This window comes from Prionailurus viverrinus, chromosome D1, assembly GCF_022837055.1.
Source record: "Prionailurus viverrinus isolate Anna chromosome D1, UM_Priviv_1.0, whole genome shotgun sequence".
Taxonomy (NCBI): Eukaryota; Metazoa; Chordata; class Mammalia; order Carnivora; family Felidae; genus Prionailurus; species Prionailurus viverrinus.
In genome coordinates this window covers 74,839,615-74,861,329 of record NC_062570.1, presented here as the reverse complement: position 1 = coordinate 74,861,329, position 21,715 = coordinate 74,839,615, and the positions used below count along the sequence as shown (strand labels likewise).

Genomic DNA, 21,715 nt, shown 5'->3' with positions numbered 1-21,715 from the left:
GAGAGAGGGAGGCAGAGAATCTGAAACAGGCTCTGTGCTGACAGCAGAGAGCCCGATGCAGGGCTGGAACTCGTGAACCGTGAGCTCGTGACCTGAGCCGAAGTCAGACACTCAATCGACTGAGCCGCCCAGGTGCCTCTAGAAGCATCCTTTAAGAACCTGCTGCTATCTTCCCCTTGCAGAAGACTGCCCCACACACAGCCTGCCCCCTCACCGCAGGCCGAGCTCCCCAGGGTATCTAGTGAATAGGTCATCCTCGATTAAAGCAGGTGTGGGTGCGGTCGGTCGTGTTTGTGTGTGTGTCTTCCGGAGATGACTGGGAGCTCCGTTGGGAGGGGCCTGGCTTGTTCGTCACTGTATTCCTAGGACAGCTCTGGTGCTTTGCTCACAGGCCATGCTTGTTGAATGAGGCAGTGGCTTTGGGAAGGTTCTGTCCCCACCCAGATACTCTCCATCAATGAAGGAAGGACAGGCTGGGTAATCTCCAAGTCCTTTTCTCTCTGGGGCTGTCTGACTGTAAGGGCAGCGGTGCGGGGCCAGCCCAGCGAGTTGCCGCCTGTTGTCGCAGGAGGCCAGTTTTCTGCTCCTTTTGCCCAGCTCCTAGAAATGGAAAAGGAGAGAGAAGGAGCCTGCAGTAATCTTACTGCAAGCAGCTATTTCTGCTCTTGGCAGGTGAGGGGGGGAGAGAGGGCAGTGTCCAGAGACTGGGCTTCTCCATCCTCCCTGAATGGACCATCTCTTCTCTTCAGAAATCTCATTAAAACCCTTCCCCGAACAGCCTAGCCACGCAGGCTCTGGCCGAGGTCGCCTGGAGTCCTTCAGCGACAAGGCCGAGCAGCGGGCTTTTGCTCCATTTTCCTCTACAGATGAGAGGTGCTACTCTTTCTGCTTTTCTGATTATGAAATTAGTCATTTTCTAGGAAGCTTATTTATAGAGTCCGCTGCATACATGCAGCCCTGAGCTATTCTGAACACGGCTTGGGGCCTGGGAGGCTTAAGGTGTGAAAACAGCTGTGAGTCACACATGGGTCCCCTTCCAGAGGTTTCTAGATACCTTGGTTACCTTTCTGCACCCAGCCGGGAGCCAACCCTCATGCTCCTGGTGCTCTTTACTCTAAAGAGAGAAAAGCCTCAGGATCCCAATCCCCCTGGCCACCAGCTTGATACATTACCCGGACCGAGTCAGGCCCGGATTCTGTGCTCCATTTTCCTTCTCTTCTGAATGAGGAGCTTTCTGGATGTGTGATTCTGTGCCTGCTCTGGACAACAGCTGTGGAGGGGGGTTCCAGGTGGCTTCACAAAGACCTGCCCACAAGGCAGCTCAGATAATGGCCGTGTTTGAGGTTCCTGATGCTTTTTCCAAGAAGGTCAGGGCAACGTTCACTTACTCAACAAGTGATTATTTACTTATTTATTGAATGCCTATGATGAGCCAGGCACTGTGCAAGACTTTGAAGACACAGTGGTGAATAAAACAGAAAGGGTGGCCCCTGTCCTCATATAGCTTACAGTCTAACTAATGCTAATCTCATAATGGCATAAATTAAAACGAAATTTCAAACAGTGTCAAGTTCTAGGAGTAAAAAGTACCAGGAAGTAGAGCCGGGGCAGCTCTCTAGGCAGAGAGAAAAGCATGTGCAGAGGCCCTGTGGAGAAAAGAGCCTGTCCGGTGTAGCTTAAGTGCAGAGGACAAAGGGGAAAAGGGGGTATAAAATAAGGCTGGAGGGATAAATAGGGGTCAAGTCATGCAAGACCTAGTAAAGCATGTTAAAGGATTTCTGTATTTTTTCTTAGTACAATAGGATGCCATTAATGTATTTTTTAAAAAGAAGCTTAGATGATAAAAGGTTGAGTTTTAAAACAGTTGATTCTAGCTCAGGCCTGCCCCGTCCAGTTGTGCGGATTGTAAACTGCACAAACTATGAAGCCATATGTATTGGAACCATATGGAGAATGTTTTAGGGGCCAGCTTGAATGAATGCCAGAGACCAGTTAAAAGACTGCCAAAGTAATCTAGGCAAGAGAAGCTGGCTTGGACCAAGATGTAGGTGGTGGAGAGGAAGAAAAGTGAGAGATTCGGGAGACATGTAAAGGGCCTTGAAGATAGCCGCCTTCTCTCTGCAGGAGGGCCAGGCTCCGAGATTTGAGATTCTCAGAGACCCTGCCGGTCAGAATGAGGAGAAGATAAAACAACGCAATGCCAGTTGAGAGCAGAAGAAGTCAGAATGAAAGGGGTCACCCTTAACCCTGTCTGTCTAGCCTTAATTGTTTCAGATCTGCAGCTGGGCCTGAAACTGGCCTCAGGACCAGTCCGAGAGTCAGGATTGCAGAAGCAGTGGGCAGAGAGGCAGCTGACCTCTTGGACTTCATGGAAGTATTATACCGGCAGTGCTGTATTAAAGTTTCTTTTGGCTGCCAATTTCAGAAATCAGTTCACACTGGCTTAAGCTAAAATGTTGGAATTTATTGGAAGGATCCTGGGGCATCTCATGGTTTTGACGGACGTGTTGCCCACTTAAGACTCAGGATGGGCAGAAATGGAGCGGCCCCAAGACCCGCAGCATTAGCGGTTTTTAGGACTTTCTCTCCAGGGCACTGTAGCTGCCATGATTTAGAGCCAGCATCTGCAGACTCCAGCACCCCCCCCCCCCCCGCCCCCGGAATGCATTTGAAAAACACAGGGGAGAGGATCTGATCGACCCAACCTAGTTGGTGTGTCTAGCCTTGATAAATCAGCTGCTGCCAGGGATCAGAACATGAAGGGCAGACAGCCGCTGGAGCCCATAGTTGATTTCAGGCCGTTCCCAGAGTAGGGGAACCCCTGCGAGCTGCACAGTTGCCCTCGGGGTATGTCTGCTCTACAGACACTTGATGAGGTCTAGCTGATCTCCAGCAACCTTTTCCCAGGTCATGGGTTAAAGGAGAAAAGCTAGGCCCCATGATAGGCTTGGAAAGTGCCCAGGTAGGCTAGAAAGAGGGCTCTCTGATGTCAGAAAGAAATAGAACATTTAGAATATGCAAAAAAATACATATAGCTACGTTTTCTAACGATTTCTGGAGAAGAGTTCTGTGGGCCTCTGAGGCAGAAGGTCGTTGCAGGCCTTGAGGACCTGGACGTAGACCGTGTGTTACCCACACCCCCCTTCTTGCTCACGCGTGGTTCAAACCCACAGGAGCTAGGAGGCACAGCAGCACAACAGTGAGAGCCTAGCCTAGAGTCGTAGACTGTAATCTCATGCCCCACTCTGCCCTAGTGAGCTGTTGTGACCTTAGGCAAGTTACTGAACTTCTCTGAGCCTGTTGGTTGATCCCTCATCCATGCTGGAGATTTAGTGTGATAAATTTTGTAAGTGCCTGGCACATAGCAAGCCCTCCCTCCATGGCAGAGGTGATGGTGGTGGTGATGGTTGTAGGGAATGCTACTGCTGATTATTCCACAGGGAAAATGCCTGCAGAATTCTGCTCCTGCCTCTGCAGCTTGTCCCTTCTGTAGGTCGGTCCTTCTGTTCGGGTCCCCCGCTGGGGTAGAGTTACTCAGAGGGACGCAGGGCAAGCCAGAAGCCTTTTTTGTCTTTGTTCAGGGTTTTGCCTTGATCCCTGTTCATCTCCCGTTCTCCATCTGCTGCAGGAGTGAGAGAGAGAAGCACCCTGCTGATGACTCCGAGGGAGGGGCCCTGGACATGTGCTGCAGCGAGAAGCTGCCGGGTGAGTCTTCCTGGCACCCAGGTGCCCCCAGAGTTCCGAATGCAGGGAGAGAGCCCCGGATGACACGGGCTGGAGAAGAGCCCGCTTAGCTGTGAACTTGCTCGAGAGGAGTGACTCAGCTGGTCACAAGGTCTCCGTTTAAATGAGGATTTGTTTTTCTAATCCCTGATGTCTTTCTGACCTGTTGTCATATGAAGCTGCTCTGGGCTCCCGTGGAGGGAAGAGCAGGCACCGAGGGTGTGCCGGGAGGGGTGGGGGGAAGGGTGAAGAGCTGGGGAGGCCAGGGCTGCTGGGGACGTGACCGCCGGCCGGCGGTGTGCGGGGCAGACTTCCGGAGGTAAGGTTAGGAAACACAGACAGGCTGAGTGTGGCGTGAGCTGACGGTGGGGCAGGTAATGTGGAGAAACCACCCAGCGGCCCTGTTGACAGAGCTGGCTGCGAGTGTCAGCTTTGTGCCGCCCGAGTCTGGTTGATTGCGCTTGTGGGGAACCTGGGCGGCTGAACCACAGGCCTTTGCAGTCACCGCGGAGACACGACCGACCGAGGCACTCTTGCCTGTGGGGTGGCAGCATGCGGACCAAGTACCCAGGCCATGGAAGGAATAAAGGAAAGGAGAATAGGAGGAGTTTTCAACATATTGTTTTTTCTTTTTACGGAAGTCTTTTTTTTTTCTTACTTACAACAAATATCCGTTGTGGGAATAATAGAAAATCTGACAAGTGAAAAAAGTTATCGTCATCCCATAACACAGTACGTTTTCATCTTTTTTCCAAACCAAACCTGTAGCTTGTCAGAAACCTCATGATCGGTGAGGAACCTTAGAGTGGAGTCTTCAGTGATACTCTTTAGGATGGACATTGAGAACAAGGAGGTATGACTCTGAAGCGATGATTCTTTACAATAGGTAGTTATTTTACTCACACCTTGAGCCAGTGGCCCAGCTACTGGGGAAGCTTTCTCAGGCCTCCAGGTAAGGATTGAGCCCTTTGGTGCAGTTCATGCCGTGTCCAGGAGGGGGTGCCATTGCTCAAAACACTTTGGAAGGCCTGTTGAGATGGTCTAGGATGGGTGTCATCTTACAGGTGCCCTTGTGGGGACCCGAAACAGCTAGCTTGAAGAACAGAATTCTCCAGAGGGATATGAGAGCTGTCTGTGATTATATGAAAGGTTGTCTTTGTGGAGGGGGCAGCAGATTCGTACTGCGTGTCTTAAGCGGCTGGCATAAACCAGATACGGAGAAATTAAAGAGAGGCCTGCTGGCCCACGGGATGCAGAACTTTCTTCCTGACTCTGAAAGTAGTCCAGTTGTAGAGCTGGATAATTCAAGAGGAGGAAAATGAGTGTTCCATCACTGGAGGCATTCAAGTATTGTCTGGATAGACAGTGGAGAGGAAATTTCCACAATGGGTGGGAGGTCGAGATGACATCAAAAGTCCCTTTCAACTATTAAGCGTTCTGTGATTCAGATATGAGTCATAGAATTCAGAGATGATTGTACGACCGGGGATGGCCCGCTGGCTAGAAAAAATCCACGGAAAATAGGACATGATGTATAGGAGTCCAGAAAGGAGCACAGTGTGAAGGAAAGGGCAGCGGCTTTGGCATTTGAGTCTGGCTTTAGGCTGTTTATGGACAAGTCCCTTACCCTTTGCTGGGCCTCTAGTCCTCATTTGCAAATGGAAACAACAGCAATACAAGTGTTTATCCTCACAGCGGTATATTTATCCTTACAGGGATTAGATAAATATAATCACACAAACATTCATTCCACAAATGCTTTTTGAGCACCTACTATGTGTCAGGTATTATCCTGGGTGCTAGGAATACAGTGGTGAATAAAAGAGACTTGTCCTTGCCTGGCTGTGAGCCGCTTCTGGAAAATGGGGTGGAACCCCAGGAGAGAGACTACAGTAATAAGAATAATAGGGTAAATTCCAATCCTCCCCAAAAGCCAGCAGCCGACTCCGAATGGAAGAGGAGTATTGGTCATCTCCTTTGGAGCCGGCACATTGCCTTCCTTATGACAGGCACTGTTCTAAATACTCTCACATACACATCGCACGTGATCCTGTCCACTGCCCTAAGTAGTTCACATCATTTCCTGTCCCAACTTAGAGATGAGAGGACCAAGGCCCAGGGAAGTGAGAGTCTGTCCAAGGTCACATAGCTAGTGTTTGGTAGAGTGAGGGTTCACTTCGTGCAGTCTCTTTCCAGAGCCCATGCCCCTGGCCACTTCCCCATTCTGCCGCCACTGTCACTGTGGACACCCATCATTTTCTGGCACCCTGTGAACTGAAGCAGGAAGAGCTAAGGTGTGTCTGTCCCCAGGGAGGAGCCTGCAAGAGATGGGCAGTGTCACTGTGCCTGCCTCATCTGCATTCTTCTTCTGGAAAGCACTGCCTGCCAAGGGCCAGGCAAGTCATAGGCCCCTCTAGACTCTCATGATGCCATTGTGATAGGATTTTGCAATGATGTTTTGCAATGATGTTTTGCAATGATGTTCTACCCTGCTTCCTCCATGGGACCATGAGTTCTTTGAAAGCAAATGCCTATCTGTTTCATCCTCCATGACCAGCCTTCATTCACTCATTTCTTCATTCATTGAATGACTGTTCGTTGAGCACCTGCCTGCACAGGGCACTCTTGTAAGCAGTAAAGATTCAACAGTGGACCAAATAGAAAATCTCCACACTCACAGGGCAGTGTTGTGTGCTGAGTAAGAGCAGGGACTCTGGACCTAGGCTTGATTCCACCACTTGCCCCTGGGATGATCATGGGCAAGCTATTTAACCTTTCTGTGCCTTGATTTTACAAAATATAATTAAGAATACTGAGGTACCTGGGTGACTCAGTCGGTTGAGCGACTGACTTTGGGGCTCAGTTCATGATCTCACAATTCACAGGTTCAAGCCCCGCATCGGGCTCTGTGCTGACAGCTCAGAGCCTGGAGCCTGCTTCGGATTCTGGGTCTCCATGTCTCTCGGCCCCTCCCGCACTCTTACTCTCAAAAATAAACATTAAGAAAAATAAAATTAAAAAAAAAGAATACTATTTACTACCATGCAGAGTTGTTGTAAGATCACATGAGTTAATGAAAAGCTCAGAACGGTACCTGGCACATAGCAAGTGAGCTATAGGCATCGCTATTTAGAGAAAGATAGACACTGAGTAACATAAATAAAATATTTAGCATGGCAGATAGTGGTAAGTGCTGTGGAGAAAATTAAAGCCAAGAAGGAGGCATGAGAAAGGACCTGGGGGGTGGTTTGGCATTGTAAGTAGGATGGTCCCAGAACCTGGTAAGAAGCAGACTTCCATAAATGCTCATCAGTCAGAACCACTGACCTGAGCAGCAACCTGGACATAAAAGGAGGGGGGCGGTTATAAAGGCTGAGAGAATCGGGGTGCAAGGCCTTCAGAGAATGAGCTCACGGGCATTGCAAGCAATTGCATAATGATGGGGTAAAAATACAGCCCTCCAGTGATCTGTTCCCCTCCCAGCTGGCTTCCTGCGGGGTGAGACGAGGTGGTGTGAGGGCTAGCCGTGCCTGCGTGACTCACGTGTTCCCACACGCACCGCCAGCAAGGGGCGGCATGGCCAACACGCCCGGCCACGGTCACCCGGACCTGAATCAGCACCAAGCAGGTCGCGGAGTCCTCCCAGATGGAGGTTTCTGGGTGGAAACATCCTCAGGCATCGCCAGCACCCCCAGGCAGCCCGCAGCTGCCTCGGGACAGGCTCGCTCACCCACACCTCCCGGGGCACTGCCCGCCTGTGCTCACACGCTTGTCTTAGTGCTCACTTGTCCCAGCCCCGTGCTCGTGTGTGCACGTGCACATACCCACATGCAGCTCCCCGGGCACACGCCCCACCTCTCTCTGCCTCATGCAGCCCCACGGGCGCACACCCACTTGAAGCTCCCGCACCTGCGAGCCTCCTTCCTCTTGCGCACTCGGGATCTCTTGGCTCCATGGGGCCATCATCCAGACTGATCTGCCTGCTCCGTCATTCCCGCTTTAGGTCTCTTTTTCTGCCGCAGCCATGCCCCTTCTCATGTACACTTGTAGACGAGCGGGCACACTCCTTCCCTACCATTCTCTACCCTTTGCCCAGGCCCTCAGCTGTGCATAGTCCCAGGCGCTGGTGTCCCCTCTCTGCTCCTCTGTGCGTGCGTGCACACACACACGCGCGTGCTTTTTTCTTCTCCCTCATGCGCAGTCTTGCACACATGGTCACTCTCCTTTTCTTCTCTCTCACTCCCCCTTCCTTGCTCATTTACTTGCTCACATTCACCCAAACACATTTATACATTCAAACTCACACTATCCCCACCCCCCAACCATGTGTAGGTGTTCATATTTGCAAGAAACCAGCCAGCCCCGCTGATGCTGGGGCCTCCGCTCCTTCCCCAGCCGGCACCACTGCAGTCCCAGCCTGTCACCAGCAGCTTCCTTTGGGGTACGGGCTGGAGGAAGGAGGTGGATAAGGCCACCGTAGGTGCTAGTGATGGCATGACATCACCAGGTGTTGCTCGCACTGTCTCCAGGGGGCAGCCCCAGGGCTGGCCTGCTCTTGATATTTGTAGGGACCAAGGCCACACTGCAGAAGAGGCCCCTGGTGGCACACCACCCTCTTCTGAGTCCTGCTCTGCAAGGGCCCTTGTGTGGCATGTGGGCACGTCAGTCTGTGGGTCCAAACATGGTCCACATGCCACCCCGATGCAGCCCTTCGGCCACCCCTCAAACCTAAAGGTACCCAGGCAGGAGGCCACGTCCACCCTCAGGAGGGTCTACCGCACCTGTGCAGGCTTCAGGATGTTTGGTTAGAGAGTTCTAGTAGCCAGAGCATGGCCTGGAAGGGAAAGCGTGAGCACACCCACTGGGCCCTGTGGACTCCTTGCCCCATGGGGACTGGCATGGCCAGAGGGGAAGGGCCTCAGCCTGGGTCTGAGGACAGCTCTGCTTTTAGAAATAAGGTGCTCCCACAGCATCCCACAGCCGACAGCTGGCTGGAGCCATGACAGTCACCGCCACCCTGGGATTTAAGTGTGCCATGATTAACGTATTCTGTGCAAGGTTGTGAGTAGACCCTGAAGGCCTGAGTAGGCCGCTGCCCAGCTGGCCTCTTGGTGACTCTTGTACTGACTCCCACCTGAGTGCCAGTGCCTTAAAGGCTACCTTCTGTCCAGCCCTAGGTTCTAAATCAACACGGGTATCAAGCTGACCCTCTTTGGAAGGGGACAATGTCTAGGTGTCAGCTAGAGGCCCACTGCCCATCCTGGGTGGCCTTTTATACAGTAAAGGGGATATCATTATTGAAGAAATCTTCGTTACCCTAACCTGCAGTGACTATCCCTGGCCATCACAGAGGGTCACATTATAGTTTTCACAGCTGTCCCATCATGACACAGACAAGGCCTTGGGCCAGAAACCAGGAAGAAGGGCCAATTGAAAAACCCTTTTATCGGGGCACCTTGGTGGCTCAGTCAATTAAGCATCCAACTTCAGCTCAGGTCATGATCTCATGGTTGGTGGGTTCGAGCCCCGCATCAGGCTCTGTGCTGACGGCTCAGATCCTGGAGCCTGCTGCAGATTCTGTGTGCCTCCCTCTCTCTCTGCCCTCCCCCACTCGCTCTGTCACTCTCTCAAAAATAAATACACATTTAAAAAAAATTTTTTTTTTAAAAAAAGAAAAGCCCTTTTATCAATTTGACAAACTTTTATTGAGCATCCGCTCCATACCCAAGGCTGTGCCAGGCCTTGGTGACCCAGTGAAGAGTGAGACAGACCCTGGTTCCTGCTTTCAAGGAGGAGGGCACCATGGAAGGGTGTATCAATAATGTAACCTTATCTTGGGGGGTCACGGAAGTCTTCCCAGAAGAAATGGCCTTTAAATTGTCACCTGAGGGGTGAGCAGGGGCCTGGTCCTGGTTCGTGTCTTTTGGGATCAGCTATCAAAGCATTTTAAGGAACAGATTAACCTCATAATGTCTCCCATCTCCTCACCCTTTTTCTCAGCAAAACCCCTCCGACTGGTACCTAGTATTGGTTCACGCTGGTCTAGTAGGAAGTGCAGGAGCCCAGATAGACAAACATAGAGAAGACAGGCCTAGGGGGATATAGTTGTACTGCTGAGGGGTCTTGTGCCTGTCGACAGCAGCCTGGGTTCTGTTGGCTTTTATTTCTTTGTATAATTGGGGTTCTGTTTTCATCCAAAGTTTTTAATGCATTTGGGATTGTTTACCGGCTAGCGGTACAGTGAATCATCTTTGTCTTGAGTCTTCAGAATGGAAACTAGAGAAGAAAAAAAAACCAAAAAAACCAGCATTTGGATGTGCTAAGAACCCTAATTGGAGAGCAGTGTGTAATGATACCATTGTATTGGGAAAAGAAGTACCAACCCAGGTACTACTGATTAGTGATGGTATAGGGTAACTCGTCTCAGATACCAGGGCAGATATGGAGGGACGAACCCATGTAGCTGCGTCTTGGGATGCTGTGGGGAGGCAGACCAATCTGGGTTCAAATCCCAGCTCTGCCACTGACCAGCAGCGTCACCTCGGGTAAGTTATCTGACTGCTTCGGGTTCCGTATCCTTTACTCTAAAAGGACATAGTACCATGATGAGATCTTTACAGAGATCTTGTGAGGGTTAAATAAGCTGATGCATGCTGAGTGCCCTGGTGAGGATTGTTCCGGGATATGGAGTGTGAACAGAAAACCCTCCGCATATTCCCAAGGGCCCGGGCATCAAGTCCCCCGCCAGTCCTTCAGCCCTGGAATGGACAGGATAGCTTTGTGGGTCTTTCTTGACTCCCCGCCGCAGGCCTGAGCCAGCACAGACACATGGGGGAGCGTTGTCTACTTGCAGAGTCAGGTGGGGAAAGGGGCCAGGGTTGCAGGGAGGGACGATCACCCATTTTCCTCCATCAGTATAGAAATGGTTCTGATATTCTTAGAGAGTTACCTGGACGTGTGATGTGACTGGAGTCTTCACAATGGGAAGAAAGGCTATCTGCCTCCACACAGGATATGGCTAAAGACTTTTCAAACAAATGGACATCCGAGGCATCCCTAAGATATGCAGTGACAGATGCTGGCCTCTTTCTCCTGGGCCTGGCCCAGGGACTCATCACTCCAGCTCCCAGAAGTTCTTTATGCCTTAAAAAAAAAAAAAATCTCGTGTTTTCATTTGAGCCCATTTCTTCTTTTCAAGTCCCAGCCTCTTGCTTTGCTTAATCTATTGCTATAGATTAATCTATAGCTATTTGCTATAATCTATTGCTATTTGCTTGATCTATAACAAATGGTCTCAAAGCTTTGTGGCTTAAAACCACAACCTCTTATTTGCTCATGATTCAGGGGGTCTTGGAGGTCCCAGCTGGGTGATTCTTCTGCTCATGTGTCTTCAACTGAGGTCACTCCCTCAGCTGTATTCACCTGGTGCTGGGCTGGGATAGAAGGCCCAAGAAAGCTTTTCTTACATGTCTGGCATCTCAGCGTGAATACCAGGAGGTAGGGATCGTTAGGGCACCTTGGAGGCTGTCTGCCATACTGCTTAAAAGTTGAACCCTTGAAATCCAAAGAGGCATATTCTAAGGATACGCCTCTATACAGAATGACTTATGAGGGAAAAAATCCACCCACAAAGAAAGAAAAAATACCAGAAAATATGTCAGAAGGAAACCAGTGCCTGTCTCGGCGTGGTAGGATTATGAGTGACTTGAGTTTCCTTTATGTTCTTATTAGGATTCCCCCCCCCCCCATATATTCCAAAGTCATTTAAAAAATGATTAGCCACCCAAGAATATTAATTAATCCTTGCCAGGCAAGAGTGGTAGTTGGGGGTGCGGAGGTTGTCTGGCGTGAGTCACCTCCCTCTAGGTTGGGTCGCTCAGCCTGGCGGGACCAGAATCTCAGGCTGACCCAACCCCAAGGGTCTTAATGGGGGTCGGTTAATCCTCTGGGGGCATCTGTGGAGACAGCCACTAGGCCCCGAAATCCCCCCTCCCTGGAGAAATCCAACAAAATGATTCAGATAATATGTTGGCGAATGAGCTCAGAGAGAAAAAGGCTCAGGGGTCTCCTTGGCAGTTGGCTTTGCTTCAGCCAAGTCCGTGAGCCCTGCCCCCTAAAGAGGGCATCGATTCCCAGGCAGCCAGAACCTGCCATGGGGCCAGAAGAGCAGTGTCCCTCTCTTCAGCCCTCCCAGGTCCAGGACCCAGACAAGATGACAGGCCTTCCTTCCTTCGGCCATTGTTCTTTCCTCGTTGGGCCTTGATCCAACTCACAACTCGGTGGTGGTTTTGTTTCATGTTTCCTTGGGGGAGGCAGGCAATGATCGCTTTAGGTATTAGCGTGTTGTCAGTCATACTCGTGGGTGCGCAGCCCCGTTATCCTCAGTGGTCTGCAGGAGGCTCCTGTCTGGTTTTCTCCACTTATTCATTCTCTTTTTTCTCCCACTGCCATACTCCTCCCCGTAGTTAATGTGTTCTAAGGGATTCAGCGTATGTTTTCCACGTGTCTCTCTGTGTGCTCTTGCAGAATGGGCGGCGATATTTTGTCTGCGTGTGTTTTTAATCTGTATTCACTGGGTTGTGTTAGATCTCGTTCTGTCCACTCTGACCGCGCTGTTCCCGAGATCCATCGTGTGGTGCTGCATGTACTCTGACTCTTTGCCTCTAAGGACTGCACGGTACTCCCCAGCGTGTCCCCGGACACGGCCTGCCAGCTCCTCCAAGCGAAGGACATGGAGATCCCCCCACCTCTCCCACCCCTACCATAGAGAGTATGAGCGTACATGCCCCCTTAGGGACTGGGTGAGAATTTCTTGGAGCAGAACCACTGGTTTCCAGAACTGGCTTCCCAGGCCAGTTCCAGCAGAGGATCTGGAAGAAGCTAGAGAGGGAGAGCTAGGAATAAGGTGGTATGAGTGGAGGCTGGGGAGGTAAGCAGGGGCCAGCGCATGCTGGGCCTTTATTGTTGACCATGATAGAGTCTGGTCTTTATCCTAAGAACAAGGGGAAAGCATTGAATTAAATTAAAGCAGGGACTCAGATTTGGTTTTTAAAAATGGGTGTGTGCCTTTAGCACTGGAAGGGCCCTTAAAGGCCCTTCAAAGGTCACACTCTTTGAATTTATAGAAGGCCTCAGAGGCCCTGGAGGCAGTGAGAAGCCCTGGGCCACGTAGCTCGCTAGAGGCAGAGGTAGGACTGCCGTCGCGGCCTCTCGACACTTTACCAACATTGTGAGGCTCCCCGGTTGCAGGGGGCCACCCCAGGATGGCAGCCTCTAGAGGCTTGGGATTTGTGGACGCTGCTATCCTGAGAGTCTCCCTTCCTGCCACCTGGACTTTCCTGTACTTGCCAAAGAACCCCAAGCCAGGGCTCAGGCCTCTGCGGCCATAGGGCCTTAGGCCTCCGCCCTTCAGATAACCCACTGGCAGTGCCTGTGGAACTTCCCATGCTGGCTTCGCCAGCGAGCACAGAATTGGAGGGTTAGAGACACACGCGTCAATCCCCGTTCTGCCTCTGACTCTCTGAACCTCAGTTTCCTCAGCTGTGAAACGGGCGGTAGACTGACTCTCAAGTCTGTCCCTTCCTTGCCATGCGTTTGTGTTTAAGCCTCAGGCACTTAGGACCTCTGGCACCCCGTCACCCCAGGGCCTCTCTGTCAGTTCTTTCAGTTCTCAGCGTGGGCAGCGGGGGGTGGCCCGCACCCACAGAGTTTCGTTGACCCTTTTCACCCTTGTACTTCTGGGCCCCCGCTCCAGAGAGGCACCAAGAACCGAGGCTTTGTTTGTAGCAACAAAGCTGTTTGCAATTTCAGATAGAACCATTTCATTATATCCCATCGAAAGATTACTTGAGTTGTGTTTTGTTTTGAAAGCTTGTTAGCGTTCTGGATTTAATGCGCTGGCAGAGACAAAGATGCCCCCCTCCCTTCTGCCACCCTCAGTCCATGCCCACTCTCTCTACCAACCCCAGTTGCAGGCCTACAGCCTCACAGCTCCTGCCCTGGAGGGAGCAAGGCATCTATTGTCCTCCTGGGGGGCCCAGCAGGCAGATGAAAAGGAAGTCCTTACTGCTACCCCTCCCTCCCTCTCCCTTCCCTTTCCCCTCTTCCTCCTCCTCCTCTCTAAATTCTGCTACTGTTCATTCACCATGTGCCAGGCACCAGACTAAGCACTTGGCATGTTTTACCTTATGGTATCCTCAAACTCCAACAGGCGAGTCTTACTATACCTGTTGTCCAGAGGAGAGATTAAGTCACTTACCCGAGGCCACAGAGGTAGCAAATGGCAAAGCCAGGCATCAAACCTAAGTTGGTGTGGCTCCAGATCTTTTGCCACAAGCCACTAGAAAAGCTGCCTCCCCAGAAACAAAGCCACTTTGGGGGGATGGGAGGAGCTACAAGGTCAGGTCCTGGAGATATTTTTTGGTTACTTAAATCTGCCTACTGAGAGCATCCACTCATGGGTCCTATTCTCGCCCCTTAACACGCGCACTCCCCTAGCACAGTCTCTCAGGTGTCCGCAGACAGCACCCCTGCCCACCCCCACCCCCGCCTCCCCTGCTCCGAACTGAACATGGAGGGAGGGAGACCTGAGTTCCCAGACATCTGCCCCTCATCTACATACCCATCCTGCTTTTCTCTGCCCACCCCGCCCTTAGAGCCCTTCCCACTCCCAACCCTGCCCCCATGCTGGGGTGTGATGGTGCTAATCTCCCCTCCGTCCTGGGGTGGTCCCTGTCCCTTCTGTCCTAGAATGGGCTGGAGCTCTTTCCCAGGCTGACTTCCCCTGACAGGCAGGAGGAAGAAACAGTGGAGGCCCAGGCAGAGGGTGGGCAACATGGGGTCTGGTCAGGAAGACAGATGTTGAAACACAGCTGCCTGGGTCTGAGGCCTGGCTCTGCTCTTCACCAGCTGTGATGGCCTTGGGCAAGTCACTTGGCCTCCTGAACTCCTGGTGTCCTGTCTGTGAAAGAGGACAGTCCTCTCACCTATCTCATATGCTGGTCATAAGGCCTGAACGGGTTGGTATTTGTAAAGCAGTCAGGGGATGCTAGACGCTGTGCTTTGCTAGGCTGGTTAAGAGGAAGGACAAAATCGGGGTGCCTGGGTGGCTCAGTCGGTTAAGCATCCGACTTCAGCTCAGATCACCATCTCGTGCTCTGTGAGTTCAAGCCCCGCTTCGGGCTCTGGGCTGATGGTTCAGAGCCTAGAGCCTGCTTCCGATTCTGTGTCTCCCTCTCTCTCTGACCCTCCCCCGTTCATGCTTTGTCTCTTGTCTCAAAAATAAATAAACATTAAAAAAAAAAAAAAGAGGAAGGACAAAATTGAATTCTGTGGCTTGGAGGAAGCAGAGCTTGTATAGCCCAAACCTCACACCCACAGGCTTGCACTTTGTATTGATCTGAGAACCAGGGTCCCTAGCTTGAAGCAAGTCACTGAGGAAAGTTCTGGAGAATTCGGCATCAGACAGGAAGGAGAATAGTATAGCTGTCCACCCCCTCCTTTGTGGTACAGATTTCTCACCTTGCTTGAGGTGAGTTCTCAGAACGTCAGCTTTAAAACCAAAGTCTCATAGGGGCGCCTGGGTGGCGCAGTCGGTTAAGCGTCCGACTTCAGCCAGGTCATGATCTCACAGTCCGTGAGTTCGAGCCCCGCGTCAGGCTCTGGGCTGATGGCTCGGAGCCTGGAGCCTGTTTCCGATTCTGTGTCTCCCTCTCTCTCTGCCCCTCCCCCGTTCATGCTCTGTCTCTCTCTGTCCCAAAAATAAATAAACGTTGAAAAAAAAAATTAAAAAAAAAAAAAACCAAAGTCCCATACATAGGGTAGTTTGATTATCAAACTCTAGGGGGCCTAAGGTGCGGTACCCTCTTGCTGCATTGGCCTATGTGCTGAAGGTCAAGGTGGATAGTTTCTTTTCAGCATTCAAATTTTCCGGAGCACCTAATGCATCTTAATGCATTCACCGTCTCATTCTCAAGTTTCCCTCTCTCTCTCTCTCCCTCTCTCTCTCTCTCTCTCTCTCTCTCTCTCTCTCTCTCTCTCTTTCTCCCCCCACAAGGCCTCAGGGTAGCTACTTTTTTTTTTTTCACATGACTGCTGAAGGTTTCCAGAGCAAGCGTCCAGAGAGAAGCAGCAGAAGCTGCGAGAACTTTTCTAACCTAGCCTCAACGGCCACTCATCACCTTCTGCCACATTCCCATCTTCAAGGCACTCATCTAGTTCAGGGGGAAGGGACACAGACTCCACTCCCATCGATGGGAAGAATGTTGAGGAACTCACAGACCCATTTGAAAACCACCACAGGAATCAAGTTACACGGAGGTTAAATGGCCTGCCTAAGTCACGTAGCTGATGAATGGTGAGCACCCATGTCCTATTCCAGAATCTTCTTAGGCCAAAATTGGTTTCCTTTTCCCAAGCCATCCTGCTTGCACTGCTGGGGAATGCAGCAGTGAACAAGACTCGGCCTTACCCTCGGCCAGCTTCCCATCTGGAGTACTTAACTCACTGCCAGCCCCAGTTCTTGTCATCTCACTACCTCCTTCTAAGGGTATGTCTGCCTTCTTGCTCGCTGATCAGCAGGACTCGTGCGGTAGACGTGTTGTAGGGAGCCAGTGCAGACTTCCAGGACCCCACACCCACCATCAGTCTGCCTTTGCCCAGAGAGGCTAGATTTTTTTTTTTTTCTTTTTTGCCAGGGCTCTTCTCACGCCCAGGAGTCCTGCTGGTCAGTGGTAGGACTGAGACATAAAACAGCCTCAAGAGCCTAGGACAGGTGCTTGGTGAATGTCACATGAAAATGTTGTGTTGGGGAATCTTCTCACCCTCCACCACATCCCCTCTGACTCCTAGTTTGCCTTTCACACCCACCCCCCCCCAAAAGGCAGAAAACGGAGACCACCACTCTAGCCTCTCCCAGGGGGGACAGAGTCCATGGCAGTGCCCATGCCTTTTGAGGCCAGGTTGTCCCTCTCCCAGCCCAGGACGTCGCTGAGAAGTGTGATAGTTGTGGTGGCAGAAATAGCTGATTGGGCCTCTTCCTTCTAGACTCTTCCACCCCTTCTCTGTTCCCCTGGCAGCACCTACCTCCCTTGGTTCTACATTCAGGGCTTCCCCAAACAAAACCTCAGAATAGGCCTGAGTGGCCTGCCATGCCTCATCCTCTCGTGGTTTCCAGATCTTTCTGGGAAATAGCAGAAAGGTCATGGGTCGCGGAGGTCCACAGACCTGAGTTCAAACCCCAGTTCTGCCACTTCCTGGCCCTGAGTGAGCCACTCCCCTTCTCCATCCTGAGCTTCCCTGTCTGAAACTAGCAGACGAGACCAGATGCCCCTTGGGGGCTGTCAGGCTCTGACTGTCAGCAATTCCAAGAGCCTGGTCGGGACTGAGCGTGATGTTCTGTTGGTCAGGGCCCCCTGTGAGTATGTGGGCATGGCTGAGAAGTCACTCGTGGCCATGTTTGGGGAAGGAAGAAAAGCTGAATGGGACAGAACCTCCTTCGTCATGTAAACAGGAACAGGCTGAGCCAGCCTCCTGTTCCAGTTCCGGTGGGCTGGCAGCCGGAGCGCTCGAAGGATGAGTCACTGACAGCAGCAGCCTCGGGTTCTGGAGCTCAGGCGGCGCCAGCCCCAGGGCACATGGTAGCTGCAGAGTTGAATGGTGGGATTCAGGTACTAGGTGACAGGAGAGCGATCAGAGGGCTTCCATAAGCCCGGGGTAAAATCCGAAGGCTGTTTGCTTGCAAACCTTACCCAGGGGCCCCAGAGCTTTGGCCAGGGATACTGAGCACCTGCCTTCCCGTGCTTCTTCCCTCCATACCGTGTGGCCATTGAGGATCCGTCAGGGGGGCTTGGGCACAAATGCTGCACCCCACGCCCTCCCCCATGCAGCTGGTTAGGGTTCAGGATTTTCCCCAGACGCAGGGACTCCCTCCCAGGCTCTCACCGCCTCTCTCTCCTTTGCTGCAGTGACCCTTCCTGATAAGCAGTGTGGCAAAACGGAAGGCTCGGTCTGTGTCAGGAGGCCCTGGGTTGGAATCTCGGGTCTTCACTGACTTGGGTGAGCCATTTGACCTCTGTAAGCCTCGATTTCCATGCCTGGAAAATCCCCTTCACCCTGCGCAAGAGGCAAGCCCGTGAGGAGCCCGATGTTAAATCACTGTCAGCAAGCTGCCTCTGAGTCAGGGTTTCATGCGTGGCAGAGCAGCTACCTCGCTGTGAACTATTGGAAAGCCAGCCCTTGACACAAGCGGCCGCCTCTCACCGACAAAACGGGGCCGATGATGAGAATGTCTACCTCACGGGGCTGCCGAGGGAAGCAAGCCTGCCTGGTGAGGTGACGGTGTCGCGCCCAGAGCGGGATAGTGACTGGAAGGTGGGCAGGGCAAGAACAAGAGTGACCTCATCTCTAGGAGAGGGACCAGGAGCCGAAAAGACAAATGGGGCCAGGACCACGGTGGTCCTTGTTGGCCGGCGACTGCTTTTCGTTCACTGTTGTGTCCTCCGGAGCCTGGCCCGGGGTTTGGCAAAGTATGCAGTTGGTGCTCAATAAGTGTGTGTGTTGGACTCATGGCTGACAACAGAGACTAAAAGAGAGATGAGTTCCCAGACCTGTTCTCCACCAAATTTTCCACTACCTTCTATCACAGACCTCTACTCCAACCCCGAGATCAGAGGTTCTTTACGTGAAGTCTGTGGATCCTCTCCAAAATTATATGCAGAGTATTCTGTGTGATTGGAAATGTACCTTCCTGGGGCGCCTGGGTGGCTCAGTTAAGCATCCGACTCTTGATTTCAGCTCAGGTCACTTCATGGGATCGAGCCCCACTCGAGTCTAAGCCTGCTTGCAATTCTCTCTCTACGTGCCTCCCCCACTCTCGTTCTCTCTCTCTCTCTCTCTCTCTCTCTCTCTCTCTGTCTCAAAATAAACTTAAAAAACTGTATCTTCCTGAATTAAACATCCGCTTTCTGCCCAGAAAAACTTCTCAGTAAACTCTGCTCTGAAAGGTGAACGTCTCCCAGGTGCTGAGTGAATACCCATCAGTTGGATTCATCTGGCCCCCAGGACTGCCAGGTGCTCTCTGGATCTCAAAACAAAACAAAACAAAATAAAAACCAGCCTCCCTTTTTCTCTTTGAGATGTGCATAGAGGGCCCAACCAGCCTGCAATTTTTTTTTAATGCTCCCCCCCCTCCCCCCGCAAGGTGCAAGGCAGTTAACCTGCCATCTTTCGTATGGAAGAGTGATGATCACGCGTCATCAGGGGGTTTGTCTTCTGAGTGCCTCTTACATGCTGGGTGGGTCACAGAGCTGTGTATATACTCTCTCACTCTCTTGTATCCCACCTTGTGCATTTAGGTGTGGCAGTCAGGGCCCACAACCTAGGAGTATTAACGAGGCCTCGTGGTATCTGAACTCAGAGCAGTGATCTCTTTTTTAAAATGTCTCCTTCTCTATAAATACATACACGTATCTGTGTACATGTATGTTTGTGTATGTATGTGCATATATGTAGCTACATATCATTGCATGTATCTATTGGAAGAAATTTGTAATACGTAAACAATGAAAAAAATCACCTTGTCACCTCCCCCTTCCAAAGGACTGTTGTTAACACCTGGCTTCGGTTGGTCCCGCTTACCACGTACATTTATTGAGCACTTACTGTGTGCCAGGGGTTTGCTGGGCCGCATGCTCCCCGAGCAGTCACATGTTAACGTCTCATCTTACGGTGGGTATTTGCCACCTTCTCACACGCACGTTTATACTTGCTTAATTTTTAAGGCCAAGGAGATCATACTGTTTTGTCACCTTGCCTTTCTCCATGCCATCGAAATTTCTTTCCGTGATATTAAATATTCATTTACAGGATCTTTTGTAACAGCAGCATGTGTTATTGCAGGCGGGTTCCGTGCTTCCCAGACTGGGGTGCGTGTACCCCTGAGGGCAGAGCCACAGGATAAATTGTAGCACATTTTCCTGAAGGAGAAATTTGATTCGAAGCTTTGGGAGGGGAAAAAGCCCATTATTTTAATATCAAAACAAGTACAGATATACCGTAGTATAGAACACAGAGCACCCATGAATTTTAAAACAACAAAAGCCCAACGTTGCGTGTTCCTCTTATTCCGCAAAGACCCATGGCCCCTCTCTGAGGATGGCAGAAACACCTGAGAAGCACCAAGTTCTAGGTCGAGCCCCTCTTTTTTGCAGAGAAGCAAACTGAGACACAGGGAGAAGAAGGGACTGCCCGAGGTCCACGGAGTGTGACTGCAGAGCCTAGCCAGGTGACCCCGTACCCCTCCCACCCTTCCATATGGGGCATCACACTTCGACTGCATTTTCTGAGGGTGTGAAGGGAGACCTTGCCACTTGAGTCATCCAGCCTCTGCTTCTCAACAGAGGAAACTCTCGGCTTCCTGCATGATCCATCTCTTAGCGGCGGCTTTTCCTTTTTCACCTTGCTGGTCAGGATCTGAGCTGTCTGCCCATGTAGGTGGCCTCCATGGGCAAAAGTGGATAACCTTCAAAAGTGACTCCACCAGCACTTTGATCTTCCACGAAATGCACTGGATGAGAGGCACGTATCCACTGGTCTGTTTCACCCATGAGACTGGGAGCCTGGGCGACGGCAGGGGTTACGTGCTAACATTGTTACCATCATCTGACATTTATTGAACGCTGGCTGGACGCCAGGTGCCATGCGGAGTGTTTCGTTTATAGTATTGACTCTCTTCATCATAGCTTTCCAAAGAAATACGTGGTTATCCCCATTTATCTGGTAAGAAAACTGAGTGGAAACTTAGCACTTGCCTACCATCATTCGCTCATTTGGTAAATATTTATTACAGACTTACATGCCAGGGCTTTGCTAGATGCTGTGGGCAGTCGTGATGAACAAAACCGACACCACTCCCACCCTCATGGAACTTACAGACAAGTGGGAGAGAGGATATTCAACAAATAATTTTACAAACCAAGGCCGGTGCCGTGTAGCCCGGAGCCCGTCTATATGCCTCAGCTTGAACCCACCTCAGCCACTTATTAGCTAAGTGACCTGGGGAGAGTCTTGGACCCTCTCTGGACCTCCTCTTCCTCGTCTATAAAACGAGGACAGCTGGCATACTGACTTCATACGAGTGCTGTGCAGAGTGAACGAATCCACATGTCTAAAGCACCCACAGCGGGGCCTTGCACATTCCACATGTGTCCTTGCTGGTGGTGGTTATGGAGAGGCACGTGGTGCTAGGTAAATGTGACAGAGGAGGACCTACTGTGGGTGACATCTGATTGAGTTCTATAAGGTGAATAGGAGTTAACTTGGCAGCGTGTGGGGAGTGGGCAGGGGAGGGGAGCAGGATGCTGGAGGGATGTTCCGGGCAGAGGGAATAGCTTTGGCAAGGCACAGGGGGAGGCGTGGGGAGCGGGGCAGGTAGGTGAGCTCACCTGAGGCACTGCAAGGAGTGTGGCTGGAACACATACGTGGGGGGCCATACCAGGTCAGCATCTAGGAGGAGGGGCCTGTGATAGACACAAATACAGCCGCCACCAGGACCTGGGCCCTTGGCACCACACCGTCGATCCGGGCCATGGAAGACGCTCAGGACGTGTCCAGTGAGCGAGCGAGCACACGGCCAGAAAAACCGTTGGCCTCACGTGATCTTGGCTGTGGGTGTTCTATTCATCACCCGACTAGAAAAGGGGTCCATCGTCCTATTGACGCAGGGCTGTATGGGCAGCCCCATCCCCACCGCCAAGCTGTCACACACCCACTTTGCTAGTCCCTCTCTTCTTGGCAGTAGATTAAACCAGGTGGGTTCAGAGGAGGGCGTCCAACATCTGGGACTCCCTAACGTGGGTGCTGACAGAATCCCAAACTTCAGCCGGCGCCTCAGACGTAAGCCAGTGGTGATCACACGTTCATAGTAGCGGAGCCCCGTGTCGAAATTATCTGAGAGGAAACACCAGGGCTCCCTAAAGCAGGAGGAAATCCAAGG

The 21,715-nt window shown here is 51.6% G+C and overlaps 1 protein-coding gene across 2 annotated transcripts in view; it reads left to right on the top strand.

The window, feature by feature from the left end:
* Positions 1–21,715, top strand: part of PTPN5 (protein tyrosine phosphatase non-receptor type 5) — a 55,471-nt gene that overhangs the window by 19,214 nt on the left and 14,542 nt on the right. For both annotated transcript variants that reach the window (XM_047879240.1, XM_047879241.1), the window contains exon 3: positions 3,629–3,705. In XM_047879240.1, coding sequence (XP_047735196.1) covers positions 3,629–3,705 — 77 coding nt within the window. The remainder of the gene's footprint in view (positions 1–3,628; positions 3,706–21,715) is intronic.